General features: G+C 27.3%; 4 protein-coding genes across 10 annotated transcripts; 2 read left to right on the top strand and 2 right to left on the bottom strand.

Moving 5' to 3' along the window:
• The first annotated feature begins 144 nt into the window (after nucleotides 1–144).
• LOC106788014 (early endosome antigen 1) lies at nucleotides 145–3,921 on the top strand. The gene is made up of 13 exons (XM_014750886.1): nucleotides 145–233; nucleotides 343–486; nucleotides 739–786; nucleotides 872–969; nucleotides 1,053–1,524; nucleotides 1,765–1,989; nucleotides 2,072–2,152; nucleotides 2,239–2,376; nucleotides 2,459–2,647; nucleotides 2,721–2,867; nucleotides 2,948–3,207; nucleotides 3,316–3,451; nucleotides 3,590–3,921. Exons 1-13 carry the CDS (start codon nucleotides 186–188, stop codon nucleotides 3,794–3,796), a joined length of 2,193 nt encoding a protein of 730 aa, XP_014606372.1. The 5' UTR covers nucleotides 145–185; the 3' UTR covers nucleotides 3,797–3,921.
• A 109-nt stretch (nucleotides 3,922–4,030) lies between these two features.
• Nucleotides 4,031–4,540, bottom strand: LOC106787955. Its single transcript, XM_014750749.1, has 2 exons — nucleotides 4,309–4,540; nucleotides 4,031–4,220 (listed from the first exon to the last, which is right to left on the bottom strand). Exons 1-2 carry the CDS (start codon nucleotides 4,486–4,488, stop codon nucleotides 4,053–4,055), a joined length of 348 nt encoding a protein of 115 aa, XP_014606235.1. The 5' UTR covers nucleotides 4,489–4,540; the 3' UTR covers nucleotides 4,031–4,052.
• Nucleotides 4,541–5,778: 1,238 nt separating this feature from the next.
• On the bottom strand, nucleotides 5,779–12,891 carry LOC106787986 (ras-related protein Rab-5C). 7 transcript variants are annotated; one of them, XM_014750828.1, is made up of 6 exons: nucleotides 12,779–12,891; nucleotides 9,324–9,492; nucleotides 8,802–8,953; nucleotides 8,147–8,363; nucleotides 7,830–7,954; nucleotides 5,779–5,924 (listed from the first exon to the last, which is right to left on the bottom strand). In XM_014750828.1, the coding sequence occupies exons 2-5, from the start codon at nucleotides 9,484–9,486 to the stop codon at nucleotides 7,842–7,844; spliced, it is 645 nt and encodes a 214-aa protein (XP_014606314.1). In that variant the 5' UTR covers nucleotides 9,487–9,492; nucleotides 12,779–12,891; the 3' UTR covers nucleotides 5,779–5,924; nucleotides 7,830–7,841. The 7 variants fall into 7 exon arrangements, with proteins under 7 accessions (XP_014606314.1, XP_014606312.1, XP_014606315.1 ...); XM_014750826.1 differs by having other exon boundaries at nucleotides 12,664–12,890; XM_014750829.1 differs by lacking the exon at nucleotides 12,779–12,891 and adding an exon at nucleotides 12,647–12,772.
• Nucleotides 12,892–13,637: 746 nt separating this feature from the next.
• Nucleotides 13,638–16,457, top strand: LOC106787988 (eukaryotic translation initiation factor 4E-binding protein 3). The gene is made up of 3 exons (XM_014750832.1): nucleotides 13,638–14,272; nucleotides 15,762–15,911; nucleotides 16,010–16,457. Exons 1-3 carry the CDS (start codon nucleotides 14,131–14,133, stop codon nucleotides 16,057–16,059), a joined length of 342 nt encoding a protein of 113 aa, XP_014606318.1. The 5' UTR covers nucleotides 13,638–14,130; the 3' UTR covers nucleotides 16,060–16,457.
• Nucleotides 16,458–16,470: the final 13 nt, after the last annotated feature.

Here is a 16,470-nt window from a genome sequence, read left to right as displayed (position 1 = left end):
CTAACTATATTATAAACTACGCTAATTATTGAATTATTATGCTTTTATTACATTTTATATATATTTATTATATATATTTACAATTTTATAATGGTTACTACTTTGAAAACTATAGATAAAATATTGACTGGAAGTTAACTTTCTTGCAGATTTTTGTTAAAGATGAAACTATTCAATTATTAACAATGTTTATTGACGAAACTCAAAGTCAATATAGCAACTGCTTCGCAGAAGTAAGTTTAATACTTAACTTTAATCTTTATGCATTTTTGTATATAAAGTATTTTTCAAAATAATATTTTTATAAATTTATAATATTAATATGTTATTTCCTAAATGAAGGCTGCTGCACAAGAAAAGTTATTAGAATTGCAACGAGACGCCATAAACACTTTGCAATTGAAAATTGAATACATGATTAATGATAAACATTTAATAGTTACATCCTTACATACTACATATTGTTCTATATTAAGTGCTGTACAGGTATAGCAATAATAAGATTCATGCTAATATAATGTAATGTATGTGTGTATCCCTGATTTAAATAAATTATAAAGTTATTAACATAGAGACATTTCAAAATACATTATTAGTTTAAAATTTATTATTATAAAAATCATTACTATGAATAACAAATCTAATAGTAGTAAGGTATATAAATAGATTTTAGTTATCTATTACTACAATAATATACTATATATTTATAAAGAAAATAATTTTATTTAATTATTTTAGGGTCAACTGAAGCTTTGTAAAAATGATTTCCAAGCCTTAATATATAAGGTAACTGTTTTTCTTTTTTACAAGTTCATAAAAGTCTCATTGTACATTTTTTAAATTGAACATTTAAATATTCATTATTTTACAGATAAATACTTTAATGCAAGCGAATATTCATTTGGAAAATAAGTATATTTCTGTAAAAAAATTGTGGAAAGAAACGAATCAGGAACTGCAAGAATTAAAGTATTACAGAATTTATCGATTTTACTTTTTTCATGACATTTTTAGCTTAAAATAATAAACTATATTATGATATAATTTTACAGAAATATGTTATCCGAGGACAAGAAAGAAAAAAATATGTACGAAAATAAATTTATCCAATGTAAAGTAGATATTGCACACAAGAGTTGTATGACACAAAATCTTGTACCGAAGCATACTTCAGAAGATTCTTCGATAATAGATAAACAAGAATATATAGAAAATTCATTTCAAAATGATGAATCACAAGCTCAGACTGAAATTGTAATAAGAGAAAATCAAAATTTAAAGAAACAACTACAAAACTATAAATTAGATTTAATTGCATTTAAAAAAGAATTAAAAATAAAAGAACAAGAAATAAAAGATCTTGAATGCTGTTTAAGATCTGAAAATCAGAATCTAAAGATAAGTTTAGAAAAACAAACTAAAGAATTTGAAGAAATAATAGGAAAATTAAATATTGCTAAACAAAAAGAGATTAATTTTAAGGAATATATAATCGATTTGGAAGCAAGACAAGAAGAGAGAATAGTAATGTTAATTTATAAATTAATATATTTAAAATTAGGAAGAAATTCGTTAATAATTATATGACCAATTTTATATATCTATGTAGTGTAGTCACTTCATTTTCAGTGTATGGATTTTCGGTCTTATGTAACAAATTCTTTTTCCTTATGTATATATTATACCACTTTCATTATTTATGCAATATAGTGTACAAATAGTTACATATTAAATATTAATACTTTTAATTGCATTATTTTATAGATAAAAAATCTAAAACAGCAAATTGATTGTAATGAATCATTAATAAAAAAGCAAATTCAGACTATAGACCAATTGCAACAAAAATTGCATACATCTGAACAACAAATCAGACGATACATATCCGAATATACAAGTTTTAAGGAAAGATTTTTATCAATAAAAATGTTACTCAAAGAAAAATCTGATAGCATGGCAAAATTACAAGCAGATTATGAAGTATTAAAAGTATGTTATAAAGTTATAAATGTATATATCTTATTGTAATATGTCTCGTATACATCGTAATGTTACATTTCTATATTTACAGAATGAGAATTCAATTTTAAAAACAGAAAACATTGTATTGGAAAATAAAACAAAAGAAGATTTTTACTTACTAAGGAAGAAGGTATCAGTACTTATAAATTATATGTTTAATTCTACTTTTCTATAAGTATACAAGAAAATAATAATATACCATCATTTCCATTGCAGTTAAAGGAAACTCAGACGGAGTTATCTTTTATGAAAAAAAATTATTATAAAGCAGCTGAAGATTATAATAAAGCTCAAGACAACTTGATTCAATCCGCAAGACGAGAGGCAGAGTTACAAGAATCATTAACAATTGCAGTAATAAATTATAATATTATACTTAATTCGTTTTAATTTTCATAAACACATATTTGATCGTTCAAAAATATACTTGTCTTAGGAGAAAGAGTATTGCTCAAAGCTTTCAAATTTAGAAGGAAAAATTGCTAGATTGGAAAATTTAATATGTAAACTTAATGAAGAATCAAATGATACTAAAAAAAAATTATCTTCAAAGAATATTGAACTTTGCCAAACACAAAATATGTGTACATCGTTTGCCAATCAATTGAAAACTGTACAACAAGATGTAAGTCAATATTAAATTAAGCAGTGTAATAATATGTTTCTAACAATATTATTATTTTATATCAAATTATTAGTTTTATGAACTTCAAGAAAAATACAAAAGAATGGACAATTCCAGTTGTCATTTAACTCAACAATTACAAGAATGTATAGATGAAAACTATACTCTTGTGCAACAGAACACTTCACTTGAACAAGACAACTACAAGTTTACAAATCAAGTGAGATATATCTACTATTTCTTCTAAATATTAACTTCTATTTTGACTAATATAACTTTGAAAAGTGTAACTGCTTATAGTTACATAACATGCACCAATCTTTGACGGAGTTGAAAAAAGAATGTCAATCAAAAGACAAGTCTTTGGCGTGTGTGTCAGCAGAATTAACTGAAACAGTAATAAATAGGTCAGAACTTTGTAATGAATCCCAATATATGGTCTCGTGTATTCGTACATGGATGGCAGAACAAAGGCAACTTGTTGAAACTCTTGTTTCAAAGTTACAAATTAAACAACAGCAGTTAACAATATTAAAACAACAATTTGGACACGAAAAGAAGTAATTATCTATTAGAAAAGATTCAAACGTATTTATAATTAAAAATCAATTTTCTTAGAAGGTAAATACTTCATTTAAACATTATTTAATTAAAAATTTCAATTTTAGAACTTTCCTAATAAAAATAAGAGAACTAAGAAGAATGAACAATATATTAACACAAAGATTGAAAAAAGTACATAGAACAACAATTGGAAAAAATACTAAAAGTGCTGGATATTCATATTTGACTCAAAACTATGGTGTATGTATCATATTAAATATTATTATAACTTATTTCACGTTATATATTAAATTGCATGTAAAGATATAAACTATAAAATGTTAATTGTGATAGAAAATTTTAAACAGGAAAAAATTCAACCTTTTCTTGTATTTTAAGAAATCTTCTACATGCCCGATTAAATCTATACGTCGCACTTCAGTGTTTGGCAATTCTTGGTGGTTTCCTAAGATGGAATATTTAACAAGTCAATTGAAAAATAATAATCAATGGTGGAATGCAAATATAGCTGATAAATTATCAAAGAATAATAGTGGAGTAGATGATAATCGAGATTGTGGTTATCAATCATCTGCAAGCAAATGACAGTATATCATAAAATCTGTCATTATGGCATAGTCGAATAAAATCGATTTATGATAGAATAATAAGATAGAGTAATAACTAATATTGTATACCATTGAAATTTGCAAAGAATATATATAGAAATATACTCTATTTGTTTTTTTATATATCTTCGTGATTGTATATTTTAATAATAATTTGTCTTAATCATATAAAAAGAATTACTTTATTTTGCTCAATTATCAATGCATTTGTAAATAGTACAAAAGTAATGAACTCATGCTGCTAAAGAATTGGTTGTAGCATTTAGCCTTATTCTAAGATTATAATGTGATAAGCAAGTAAGTCGGAGTAATGCAAGATTTTCCATATAAATTGTATGAAAGATTTCGAGTAATAGCTCACATTGGGCAAAATTAAATACCTCATCAGACTTAGGTGGATCCTAAATACAAATAATATAATATACATATATAGATGCATCTGAATAAAATAATTTAAATTTGATTCTTTTAAAAAATTAATCCGTAATATGAATACAAATGACTAACCAAAGTGGTATATAAAAGTAAAGTACTGAAAAAAAAGTTATATGTGTTTTCCATTGTATACCATATATTGGAAAGAAAGTAGCGATGCGTTAAATAGAATAATCCTATTGATGCACAAATGCATTTTATACTAAATAAATTGTCTCTGAAAGATAAACACATGCAAGAACAATATACTTAAATTTATAAGTATTAATTCTTATATTACGGTAAATAAAAGTATATATCAATTTATTCACCTAGTAACCTCAAAAATTTCCCAAGCTATTTTTAGAAAAATATCGTTTTTGTCCTCAGAGATATGTTTGGAAAATGTATTTACTGTAATGTAACAAAAATGTTATATAAGATTTTTTAAATTTTTATTTATAAGAATTGTTTGAAAAATAATAGTGACAACATTATCATACGTTTTACTTACTGAAAAATAATAAAATAACATCTTTATCTTGTTGATGTTGTTTTATATAAGCTGTATCTTTAAATGAAATTAATTCCCAAATGCATAATTTAGGAACTAATAGGTCATAATAAACATGCACTGGTTTATAATACGTGTAAAACCAAGGACCGCACAGATCGTCATAATTTGTATTAGAATCAATTATTGTTTCAGATTTAATTTTTCGATGAAATATTACATTTTTATAGTCAATAGATACAAATGGTTCAGATAAAAATATTCTTCTGACATTTTTTATATGTTCTGCTTTATTAGATTCACCAGTACTTTTAAGTTTACGTCTTTTATCTTTTAACATTTTTGTACGTGTGTTTATATATTGCTATTACTTCATGGAGATTTCTTAAAAAATCAAATTATACAAGATCTAAAAAATGTTAAAAACTATATTCGAATTATTAATTGCAACAGCCAATGGTAACTAAAACGACAAAAAGTCGATTATTTTGTAGTTTATTGGCTTTGTGGATACAATCTTTCTAATTGTATAAAAAAAATAAGTGACAGTGTATTATTATAATATTCACAAGTTTATTTTCTTTTTTTTTGTATAATCATTCATAATTTATCATGATTTATCAATAAAATTAATATACAATATGTTTTAGAGCAAGAACTGTTATACACATTACAATCTAAGAAAGTAAATACATAGTAATTATAGCAGCAGGAATGGCCTGTACTATATCTTACAAGATGCTTGCGTGCCAAAAGTTCATCAAATGTTGTATATGTTAAATGTATTATTATTGTTATCGTTATTATTCATTACCATTAATATTACTTATTACACAAATCATATTTGCTCTTATATGATTTATATTATAATATATTTATATTTATATTTTTATATATATATATATATATATATATATATATTTTCATTAACGAACACCGCTCATTACTACTATAATAACAAATGGGAGTTTTACCACTTTTTAATAGATTTGATACTCAAAATAGATGATATATCGTCAAATACATTGAGACACACGTTTTAGTCAATCACTCGAGCAAGTGTTCGTGTTGCACATTTCACCGCCCATTCCTTATAGTGGTTTCTCTTCGTGTACATTCCTTTCAAATCATTGCAGACACTCATGATGTACTTATCTGTGTTGAATATAGTACATATCTGTAATCAAAAATAAATAATATGCTTTCTGCGCAACAAATTATTCAATTATATATATATATTAGATAGACTTTAATAAAGAAATAGAGATGTTATGGTTAAATGCACTTAATCAAGCTCTATTAGCTTTATTGTAAATGTGCATTACAAATTCTTGCGAGTGAACTTTTTATTCATAATACATTAATTATACATATTTATTAAATGTATTTTGTATTTCTCAATAAGTAAAGAAACGTTATATTAATAAAATAAGATTCTATATTAGCCAATTTTTATAAATATAATGATATTGTTGTTTAATTAATATAAGTGTATATATTATTTGATAAAATTATCTGCAATAAATAGCTATATTTTTTACACACTAACTATTCATAACTTACCTAAATTAACAAAAAAAGTTTCTGAAAACAAAAAATTATTCTAAAGCTTTTATGAAATTTAAGACGCTTAATAATTTTTTAACAAGTAAACATATTTTGACATACATGGAATGTAAAAATGCGACGTGTTCATTGAATAAATATTATTATTTGTATCAACAGTTCTAAACTTGAAATACATCTATATATTATGAAATATAAGAAAATATTCACCCATAAGTGACATAAAAATTAATACATCAGAAAAATTGAATTTTACACTCTGCATTGTTCACGTCACATTGCTAATGTTGAAAATAACTATTAACACAAAAACTTTAAACTGAATTACTAAATAATAATTTATGTAACATAAAATAATTTGATAAGGCAAAAGAAATACACCACACAAGATTGCACAAGTATGTATATATAAAATGGTGTGTTCGGTCTTAATTATAACATTTTTTACCTTCATTCGTATATTTACTATTGAAAATCAACACTTTGAATCAACATAACTAGCTTTTAAACTTTTTCTATGTACTTTTTTTCTTTTATTAAATTAGAATAAACTCTATATATAACATAGTACATCAATTTTGGCGAAAGATTGACGCTTTTATGTTTTGCATAATGATGTCACCAGACAACAGATTTGCAAAAAATTATTTCATAATGACGTATTGTTATAAGTAGGATACAAAGATGACTGCACTGAAGAAGAATAAAAGGCACAATCAGATAGATATAAAAATGTAGAACAGTATTGAAGTTTAAATCATCGAACTATAAACATATATATCTTGTTACAATAGAATAAGGAAAATAATAATTGTTTAACCAATATATTACATTTGGTTGAACGATTAAAAAAACAGACACTATAAGCAGCTTTTCTGTCAATGAATTTATCTAGAATAGAAACGTTTAATTAACTATTGGAATGATTGTCATTTAGAAAAAAATAGCATAATATGAATATTACATAAGATATTCCATGAAATTTTATCAATAATAATTCTTAAAGTAGAGATAAACATAGATTTTTAATATCCTTTTATATAACTTCCATCATCTTGTGTAAATATTATACAGACATACCAATTAGATGATATAATTATTTCATCAAACAATACAATATCCTTTAAGCATATACTGTTCTATGTTAAATGCAAATATATTATTCAGAGATATCTTATCTTTTGTACAATGTAATATACAACCTAAGGTTGATATTTTGCTGAATAAACAAATAATGAAGATTTAGAAATATATGCTTTGGAAATAAGAAAAATAATAAAATATTTGTTATTTATGCTGAACTATTAGAAATGAAAATAACATTAAATTCGGGCTAACTTTTAATAAACTGTTTCTCCTTTATAAAAATTTATAGATGTATCGTGTAATAGTAATTTCAGTTTTGAAAAATTTTCAATTACTGAATGTTGCATAATTACTCTACTTTTTTGTAGAAATAGTTTAAAAATAGCCAATTATCATTGTCATAGATACCAATATTAAATGTAACACGTACAGATTTGGATAATCACTTGCAGCAATTGCCGGTTGCTGCTTTTTGCCCTTCTGATTCAACTAGCCGACGACCTTGCCCACTTGTACTTGCACTTCCCGACTGCTCATTTTTCGGAAGCTTTTTAGCTGCAAAATACAAAGCCAAAATAATTTTTTCTTCTTTCTGTTATATATGTAAAAATATCAAACTATTATAATTCTAATAATCAATATATATGTATATGTGTGTTGTGTTTAAACTATTTTATACATTTGAATTCCATTTCATATATTCACAAGAACTGCAGTTTTCATTAAAAGTATGCTTCTTAAGCTTACCAATTGCTAAAAATATATCATTAACATTCATTGCTGTTTTGGCTGATGTTTCCATAAATAATAGACCATTTTCATCAGCATATGCTTGAGCTTCATCATACTCAACGACTCTTTTGTTTGTGAGATCCGCTTTATTCCCTGCTAGTGCTATAACTATACTTGGACTGGCTTGCCGTTGTAACTCTTTCACCCACGTTTGTGCACGCACAAATGTGTCCTATTTTATATTAAAAAAAAATTTATCATAAACAATATTGTAGTAAAATATCAATACTTAATTTAAAATATTATAGAATTGTATTATAAATGTGTCAATAATATAAAATAATTTACAAAGAAATGAGTATTTCACTATACAGATTATAATATGTAATATATCAGTAATAATTAATAAATATTGTATATGTATACAAGGTGGGTCATAATTCGTAGTAAAAATAAGATCAGAGATATAGAATGTGAATCTATAACCCTAATCACCAGTTAGGCACATGTGTATCAAATTGTTTTGGTTACAATTTACTCAAAAATGAAGCCTCCAATGAGAATTCGTTATTCTTGATTTTCTATCTTCTTAATCTCATTTATACCAATTGTGGATTTTTAGCCCACCTTGATATAGAAAGAACATTTAATGCACAGCACATTTACATACCTGATTTGTAATATCATACACAACAATTGCTGCCTGAGCACCTCGATAATACATTGGTGCAAGACTGTGATAACGTTCTTGACCTGCTGTGTCCCATATCTCAAACTTTACAGTCGTGTCGTCCAAACATACAGTTTGCGTTAAAAATGCAGCTGCAAATTAAATTATTAATGAAGCAAATAAAAGATTATAATTAGTTTATCAATACTACAAAAATATTACTATTTTTCTAACACAATATATAGCAAAGAGATGCTATATTTTCATTGCATTTTATCCACATATAACTATATAATTATAATAACACGCAAACACATCTACAACGTGAATCTTGCAACTTGTTGATTATCTTTCTATCTAGTCTATCTTTAATACCATAAAAGCTATGCAACTTATTTTAAAAACATTTATCCAGTTAATGGTAAAATGAAAACTGACCAATGGTAATAAACCGAGAAAATTTATTATGTATACAAGCAAATATCTAATAGAATTGAAATATATTTTGAAGATCCTTCTTACCACCTATCGTGCTTTCCTGATATTCATGGAACTGTCCTTTAACAAACCTAAGCACCAAACTTGATTTTCCAACAGCAGATTCTCCTAGTAACACTAGTTTGAACTGACATATTTTTCCTTGTGTGGAACCATTTGGCCTTTGAGCGGTACCCCGATTAGCCATGATCTCCTAAAATATGAGAAAATAGGAATCAAAATAAAATATTTAGAGAAATTTATATCTATACACGTATACAGACAATAATTAATATACATATTCTTTAGACACATTCTTCTTTGTATTTTGTACATAAGAAAAAATATGCATAAGAATACTATTACTTAAAAATTAGATGAAATCTTAAAATAAAATATTGCAAAAACAAATCTTGCTTAAGGATTATTCAAATTTATTTTTGTAATATTTTATCTTAATATTAAAAGTTGCCTGTATTAGCCTTATGACCAAAATCTTGTGCTGCACTTTAAAATAAAGCAAAAAACATCATATAAGTGCGTTTCATCTATACCTAAAAGTACAGTGTAGAAGAGAAATATAATATTAATTTATATGAAACGTTATATGTGAAACTTCGTATGAAACTTTACTTCAAGAAAAATACATGACTACTCACTGTCATTTTAAAACACTGTTTCAAGAGATAAACGTCTATTTATACTAGATCTTTACTTGCAATAGATAAGGCACTCATTAACGTGCATAGTACTGTAGTCTTTACAGAAGTTCTATATATTTGCATTAAGTTTAGAAAAGTATTCAAATAAAAAAATAACATAAAATAAAAAATAAGCAAGTATATGAACATAGAATATATCTCTAACTATGTAAATGAAAGAATTAATATAATATTTGATAATAAAAATTTTAATTTATATGTTTTTATAACTTTACATTCCAAAGAGAAGAAAATCTTAATGCATAAAGAGTCAACATTACATATCATTCATCCTTTACATACATGCAAGCATACGCACCATACTTTTTCAAGTAAACGCAATCGGATCTAACCTATGACATCGCATAAAATATAATTAACACGAGCATGCAGATACAACTTCTAAATTAATTCTTTGTACTTAAAATTCGAGAGAGACTTTATAGGAATGCACTTATAATAATAACAATCACTTACGTTAAAAAAAAACAAAACAAAGGAGAAAGGAGACTAACAATATAAATAAAAAAAAATACACAACGATCTTTAGTCCATTAAAGCAGAGCCATTGTTAATTGCATTATTCAATTAGTCTCTACTGTTTCTGACAGATTCGCCTCCCTTTCTCTCTGATAATATTACAATTGATAAACTGCAACTGATAAAACCGAAAGCTAGAGAAGAAAATGAAAAAGCGGTTAGAGAATAAACGAAATTGATTAAATTAAACGTTGTATTCAATGATTTTAACAAACAAAAATTTCATTATATTATCGTTCTACTTATTTAACAAACTCTCTTACTCTATAACTTGATACAAAAGTATCACAGAAATGAAAAAAAGAAAGATCCGTCTTTTCTAAACGTGTAATCTCATGCAGTAATTATCTACGTAATTGACACCTCGTAACCTTGGATAATAGTATCGGACAAATTGATATTCTTATGGAAAAAAAATCCACGAAAAACCGTTAAAGCGATGCATTGCAGCTATCGTGAAAAAAAAGGGATGTAATATTACGGAGGAACATGTATACGTCACACCTATAAAGCGTGTTAGCGAAGAACGAGATATATATATATCTATAGAGAGAGAGAGAGAGAAAGAGCGAGAGAGAGAAAGAGCGAGAGAGAGAGAGAAAGAGAGAGAGAGAAAGAGCGAGAGAGAGAGAGAAAGAGAGAGAGAGAAAGAAACGAAAATATACCGCCAAACGCGAGAACCACAGTAGTAAATGAACGAATAAGAGAGAGTACGAGGAAGACAAGTAGTAGCTCAGAAAGATAGAGGTAGGGAAACGAAAAATGGTTGAAACAGAGAAGATGGTAGAGGGAGGAGAATGAGACAACACTAGAAAAATGCTAAAGAAAAACAGAGACAAAATATAAGAATAAAAGAGGAGGAGAACGATGCGCGAGTAATTGTTACAGCCCTGAGTACTTGTCACCACCCGTCAAAGCGTCATCGATATTCAAAATATCCAATTAGCTAATATATATCTTGTAAACTGACGATCATGAAAGATAAAAAGACGTGATTTGTTATACGTCAAAAAGGATTTTTGTATCACAAGTGAGAGATAATTTTCTCACTCCTCGTTCTCTCTCTCTCTCTCTCTCCCTCTCTCTCTTACATTCTCTCTGTCGTTTTCATATATACACACACGCGCTCACTGGCTCACGCATGCATACACACACACACACACTCCCCCTTTCGTGCTTCCTTTGTGACATTAAGTATAAAAGCAATCGTGACAGCTCACGAACTGAGTTTCCTCACGATTTATGCATAATCAGTAGTGCAATATCTATATTTTCCCGACAATACTCAATCAAGTATAAATGTTCTATTATTTCCCCTTTTTTTTCTCTTTTCTAGTAGTTATAAATTGATATAAAAACGTAATGCTTTTAAGCACTGAAACGCGTTCGCGTCAAGTAATACGGCTGACACAGCCACCTGCAGTTGTACGACAGAATTTTCGAGAATTAAACCTACTGTAAGTGTTCGAAAAAAAAGATCGCTTATGCGTTGAACAGGAACGTGTAACACTGATTTTTTTAGAAGGAGGACAATGGACGCACGATACACGGCACGATGATGATTAATAATGTCAATTCACAGGCCGCGCGTATATACGATCACTTTGGTCTCTAGTAAATCGGCCCAATAACCGACCATAGATCGTGCAATCTATATAGAATGTATACATTTATGACAGCTCAGTGGATTCACATAACACGATTTCGCGAATTGACACAGCTTCTTTTGTCCCCCTCTTTTTCCTTTTCTCTTTCTCTCTCTCTCTTTCTTTCTTTTTCTCTCTTCTTATTTCCCTCTTTTTTACTTTCTTATATTTAGCTATGTTAAAAAAGAATAATCTCACTTGGCGAATAAACGAAAGGACAAACCATAACGCGTTACTTGCGTCTTTGTCTATACTTATGGACGAAATCCCTCCGTCTCTCTCGTACGCGTGTGCTCGCACTTTCTCTCTCTCTCTCACTCTCTCTTTCTCTCTCCCTCCCCCTCTCTTTCTTTCTTGCCCTATCTTTCTACATATATTTCTATATATCTCTCAGTTTCTTTCACTCTCTCGTTCTTTCTTATTAAAATTATGCATAATGCGAGAAAATTTGGAAATAATAATATTTAAGCATGACACTTTCCAAAAAGTCCTGCGTACTTTTATAACACGCACGATAACACGCTACTCGGCCGCCACTATGTCTCGACGGCGATACAAACGACACACAACGCAAGCCTTTTCCACAGATCAACGGCTTGAACCGATCAATTACCAATTATTTCGTGACAAGCTTGAAGAAATGTGACCAATTTCAGTTCCTAAGGATCCTTTTGAGATGAGGTTTCCCCAATACCGTTTCCTTTTTTTCTGCAATACGAAATTGCATGCATTGTACGTTTTGATGGGTCTGGTGATAGGACAATAAAAACCACCAAACCAATAATGTTTGAGGAATTCTTGCCAGAATCGTTTTCTCGAAATATTATTGGTACGGATGTGTCGCAATAAACTGGTACTGCGTCACTCTATATGATATCCATATTAAGTATCTTCATGAAGATAACAAAATTAATATGAAAATATTATATATTTGATATTGTGATACAAATGATTTCATATAAGGATGGTAAAAACATACATTAGTGATCTTTTTTATTATTAAATATATAATATATAAACATTTATCTGTGTATAAAAATATAGATTCTGGAGCGCTCGGAATTGTTTAGAAAAAAACAATTTTCTAAAGTTTTCCCTAGAATGTATTATAGTGACAAAAAGTTTAGATTGGAAAAACTAGGGAAAAAGCAGAATAGAATACTTGTCATCATATATACGACAGAAGTAGAAATATGATCGTATCTTGGTACGTCCAAGTTTTTTTGCGGCATATTTAAAAGATATCGTTTATATATTTATTTAGATTATAGAAATTTAAATAAATAATCGAACATTCATTTTTTTGTACATTTTTCAGTACACGACATATATAACAAAACATAATTAAATGTTCTGTTGTTGGTAACAATGCTAATCGAATTAATATTTAATTAACGTTAACCAAATTTGACCGAAATAGCACTTAAAAAGGAAATTATTGATATTAACAAACAGTAATATTTGAAGATGGCGAAATTTTTCTATTTTTTTAGATTACTACTTCCATCAGACAAGAGCATAAAGAGCTATTGGGAATATGCTATCTTAGTTTTTTTACTTTAAGGCAGAGAAAAAAGTACATTGGTGTTGGGTGAATAGCTATTGCTTTGTTCATTATCATTCTGAACGGCCATCGCCGTTTTTCCAATCGTGCTCTCTTAATCTTTAGGTTATGAGAAGCGCATGATACGCAGAACGAAACGTACCACACGCGTAATCCACGATCGCAAGCGCATTAAAACGAAGATACGCGAAGATAGTTATCGATAACCACGTTCTATAAGAGAATCCATAACCCACGTAGTATTGAAGTTACTCTTGCATATTGCGCAGCGAATTTCTTATCATTAATAACAGCGATTCGTCAAGATCTTTACCTTTTTGTTTTGATTATTATTATTATTATTATTATTACTATTACTGTTCTTATTTTAAATTAATACACCGATTAAACGAAAAAAAACAATGTCAGCATCTCCGATTGCTAGGCAGGCTACCCAAAGTCAAAATATACCTTCGAAGAGGATTATTATCGACGATCCCAAACAATTACCAGCAAATTATTCATCCACTCCAGGAGGTACACTTTATTCCACAACTCCAGGAGGTAAAGTCGTTACTTTCTATTTTTGAATTATTTTACTTGTTTATTTTACCGACAGATCAATCGGTCGATCATCGATTAGTCACATTTATACACAGAGCATGCCATTGATTCTTTTCTTCTTTTTTTTTTTTAAGTATAAAAGATCAAACGTCTATTTATTTGGAATAAAATAACTTATAATTATTATATATGAAATTTTATTTACTACTCATATTCAGAAATTACAAAGAAACAAGTGAATATTCTAAATATTGTTGAAGTAATAAAAGAAGTTTTAATTTAATTTTTGGTCATTCCAGTGATTTTTATGCGTCCTTGAATTATTTCTTCATTCGCCAAAGCAAAGAATTTAAATGAGAAATTCCAATGAGAAAAATAAATCGATAAACAGATTAAAATCTCTCATGTCAATTTAGACGATATTTCGATGGTTAATTTGTTTAACATCAAATGGTAATAAAAATTAATATTTTTAAATGTTCATGTTAGTTCGCATAAAATCATATTTTGCCTATTTGTTGTTTAAATTTGTATTACAACGACCTTTCTTACCTGGATGCCATAATTAAATTATTTCTTGTCAGCTTGCCAAAATACGATATCAAATATAAAATTCGTTTATATTTCCTTACGTTACATTTACCGAAATGATTTAAAAGTAAAGGAATAAAATAAATGAGGATAATAAAATTTAATTTAAACTACAATTTCAAATTAGAAAAAGAAACGGTAAACATTAAACTTGTTTATAACTTTATTATAATAATGTTGTATGTTTCGATTATGTAACTTCATATTCGACATATTGTATTGTATATAATTGTGTTTGTAATTTGTTAAGTATTTTTGCAATTACCAATATTTTATATATATTGTTTTATATTAGAAAATATTCAAAGATTAATTTTTTGGTAACATTCTATTTTTAATGAATTCAAAAAAAGAACACTCAAAAGAATTCTGATAAAGAAATTGCATCAGTTGTTTTCTTCTTTCCTACCATTTATCATTATTTATTTTAAATTATTTATGTATATTCCTATGATCGTGATAAATCATTTTGGACAGTATCTTCACCGTAATAAACGCGCACGTGTAAGTATACTTATATATATATGTTGTGCATTAAGTCAAGGACGCGAGAAATTATTTCAATGTATTTACACACGCAATGTATTTATTTTGTTGCATACTCGCTGGTGCAGAGAATAACAGTCTGTGATCATTGCGGTGTTGCAATCGAAATGTTATAATTTACGTATCGTAAAAATAAATGTAATTTGCAGATGTTATAATTTTTACGTTACACGCATCATTTAAATTTCTTTCCTTTTACATATACATATATGACGAGGGTCAAAAAGTTTTGAGCCTAACACGAAGAGTGCACATATACACAGCATGCATGTACACAAAATAATTTAGAGTTTATAGTAAATGTAATCTAGATTATAATGATAGCTTTGATAATGATAATATTATTTTACAGGTACTCGTATCGTTTATGAACGGGCTTTTTTGATGAATTTACGAGACTCACCAATATCACGTACTCCTCCGAATATACCATCAATACCTGTGGATCTTTTGAAAGTTACGCCAACTATTTCCACACCTACTAAGATATCTCCTGTTAAAGGTCAGTTCTCATTCAAGAAAACAATTTAAAAATACAATACATTCATATATAAAACTTCAATATTTCCGTACATCAACATCATAATATTCATATTTTAGATGCATTAACGATTGAAGAATCTCCAGAACAATTTGAAATGGATATGTAAAATGGAAGAACTTGTAATCCAATTATTGTGGCTCTAAATGTGTTCATCTTCTAGCCATTTATGGCTGTGCTCATGATAATATAACTACCAACATTTAAATTGTGCGATTGATTCTTAGGATACATTATAAATAATGTTATTTTAAAATATCTTGTTGTAGATCGTAAATCTTGATAAGTAACAATGTTTATTAATAAACTAATGAATATGAGAAGTATTGAATATTTGCAATAAGTAAAATATTTTGTAATACATTTATAAAGTGCAAAATTATATAAGAAAAAATGATAATAGCGATTAATAACGGTAACTATGATAATGCTCTATTTCAAAATTCTATCGATATTATTTTATATCCTGAATCTTTAGAATTTCAATGAATAAATAATATTTTTAACAAATTTTACAAGT

The sequence above is a fragment of the Polistes canadensis genome, unplaced genomic scaffold (assembly GCF_001313835.1).
Source record: "Polistes canadensis isolate GaletaPanama2010 unplaced genomic scaffold, ASM131383v1 scaffold_121, whole genome shotgun sequence".
Classification (NCBI taxonomy): Eukaryota; Metazoa; Arthropoda; class Insecta; order Hymenoptera; family Vespidae; genus Polistes; species Polistes canadensis.
This window is presented reverse-complemented; position numbering and strand designations above follow the sequence as displayed.

What these genes read in the sequence shown, in the direction of transcription:
- LOC106788014 (XM_014750886.1), top strand. Translation starts at nt 186, where the DNA reads ATGTTTATTGACGAAACTCAAAGTCAATATAGCAACTGCTTCGCAGAA. An exon ending in AAGAATCATTAACAATTGCA is followed by an intron (nt 2,377 to 2,458) that starts GTAATAAATTAT and finishes TACTTGTCTTAG; the next exon opens with GAGAAAGAGTATTGCTCAAA. An exon ending in TGAAAACTGTACAACAAGAT is followed by an intron (nt 2,648 to 2,720) that starts GTAAGTCAATAT and finishes TCAAATTATTAG; the next exon opens with TTTTATGAACTTCAAGAAAA.
- LOC106787955 (XM_014750749.1), bottom strand. Translation starts at nt 4,488, where the DNA reads ATGTGTTTATCTTTCAGAGACAATTTATTTAGTATAAAATGCATTTGT. An exon ending in TGGTTAGTCATTTGTATTCA is followed by an intron (nt 4,221 to 4,308) that starts TATTACGGATTA and finishes ATTTGTATTTAG; the next exon opens with GATCCACCTAAGTCTGATGA.
- LOC106787986 (XM_014750831.1), bottom strand. An exon ending in TCAGGAAAGCACGATAGGTG is followed by an intron (nt 8,954 to 9,323) that starts GTAAGAAGGATC and finishes TTTAATTTGCAG; the next exon opens with CTGCATTTTTAACGCAAACT. An exon ending in TGTATGATATTACAAATCAG is followed by an intron (nt 8,364 to 8,801) that starts GTATGTAAATGT and finishes AATATAAAATAG; the next exon opens with GACACATTTGTGCGTGCACA.
- LOC106787988 (XM_014750832.1), top strand. Translation starts at nt 14,131, where the DNA reads ATGTCAGCATCTCCGATTGCTAGGCAGGCTACCCAAAGTCAAAATATA. An exon ending in TTATTCCACAACTCCAGGAG is followed by an intron (nt 14,273 to 15,761) that starts GTAAAGTCGTTA and finishes ATTATTTTACAG; the next exon opens with GTACTCGTATCGTTTATGAA. An exon ending in TAAGATATCTCCTGTTAAAG is followed by an intron (nt 15,912 to 16,009) that starts GTCAGTTCTCAT and finishes TTCATATTTTAG; the next exon opens with ATGCATTAACGATTGAAGAA.